This window comes from Penaeus monodon, chromosome 33, assembly GCF_015228065.2.
Source record: "Penaeus monodon isolate SGIC_2016 chromosome 33, NSTDA_Pmon_1, whole genome shotgun sequence".
Taxonomy (NCBI): Eukaryota; Metazoa; Arthropoda; class Malacostraca; order Decapoda; family Penaeidae; genus Penaeus; species Penaeus monodon.
Window position 1 is genome coordinate 12,387,271 of NC_051418.1, and position 1,156 is coordinate 12,388,426.

The 1,156-nt window shown below is 42.1% G+C and overlaps 1 protein-coding gene across 2 annotated transcripts in view; it reads left to right on the top strand.

Annotated features, from left to right (window-relative positions):
- LOC119594048 overlaps positions 1-1,156 on the top strand; it is a gene marked incomplete in the record, with an annotated part of 19,142 nt that overhangs the window by 3,670 nt on the left and 14,316 nt on the right. For both annotated transcript variants that reach the window (XM_037943081.1, XM_037943082.1), the window contains 1 exon segment: positions 1-1,066. In XM_037943081.1, the coding sequence (XP_037799009.1) occupies positions 1-1,066 (1,066 nt within the window).

Here is a 1,156-nt window from a genome sequence, read left to right on the forward strand (position 1 = left end):
GAACGGGAAATGCCACACAGGACGACACGATATATTGCAAGAACAATGGAAATTCAAGAAGACGAATCGCAGTATTCAGAGGACTCATTGCCAGATTTGTGCCAGCTGGAGGAACAGAACTCAGTCCCACAAAACAAAAGAATACTCAAGAGAAGGAGCTTACACCTGGGCCTAAGTCAGAAAAGAGCAAAGCTTGCCTGTCTTCTTGAAAACAAAGAGAGTGAGAATTCTGAGAAGTTAGCATGCGACTCAGAGGAAGAGTTTGAAAATGATTCTATGTTTCCTGTGAAGAATGCACAGAAATCAAATGAAAGGCTTTCTCATCAAAATAGAGCAAACAAAGCACCTCAAGAAGTTTCATCTTCAAAGTCTGTAGAAACAAGGAATAATGAATGTGACAGTGAGGAAGAGAATATGTGTATTGTCAGTCAAGCATCAGATGAGGAATGTACTGTAATGGAGAAACTAGCACCTTCAGAGGGACAGAGACAAGAGACAGAGCAGCCAAGTGTTTTACATAAAACACCAAAAAGTTCAAAAGATAGCTCTGAGGTTGGAAATCTGAAACGACCTTCAAGGAAAACATTTTTGTTATGTACTCCTGAAGATGCTGGGGTCAATAGAGACTGTGATAGTGCATCCTCTACCACTGTGCAAGCACAAGCACAGAGTGAGATCAGGGAACAGACTCCTTATTCAGATGAACCATCAACTAGTGGCATACAGCTGATGTCAGAAGTTAAAACCCCCATGAGGTCTCGTGAAAGAGGGAAGGCAAAGCACACCCCTCTTAACTCGAGCAACAAGAGAATGAAACCTCTAAACTTTGTCAGTTCATCAAGAAGTGATGATGTAGGAAGTCAGCTGGACAAAGATGTGCAAGCAGGACCAAGCAGCAATGTGGATATTTGTATCTTGGATGACGGTAACTCGGCAACAACAACAAGTAGTCTGAGTTCAAGCAACCAGGCAGGCAGGTCAGGGACAGTAAGGCGAGAAAAAAGTGACCAACCACAGATACGGCCTGCACCTCTGAAGTTCAGGAAGACTAACCCAAGAGAGAAAGGTAACTAATTCCTTCAGATCTAGAGTTGTATTAGAAAATGCTGCAGTATTTTATTGTGGAGTAAAAATGTAATTTCATGTATCCTGGATG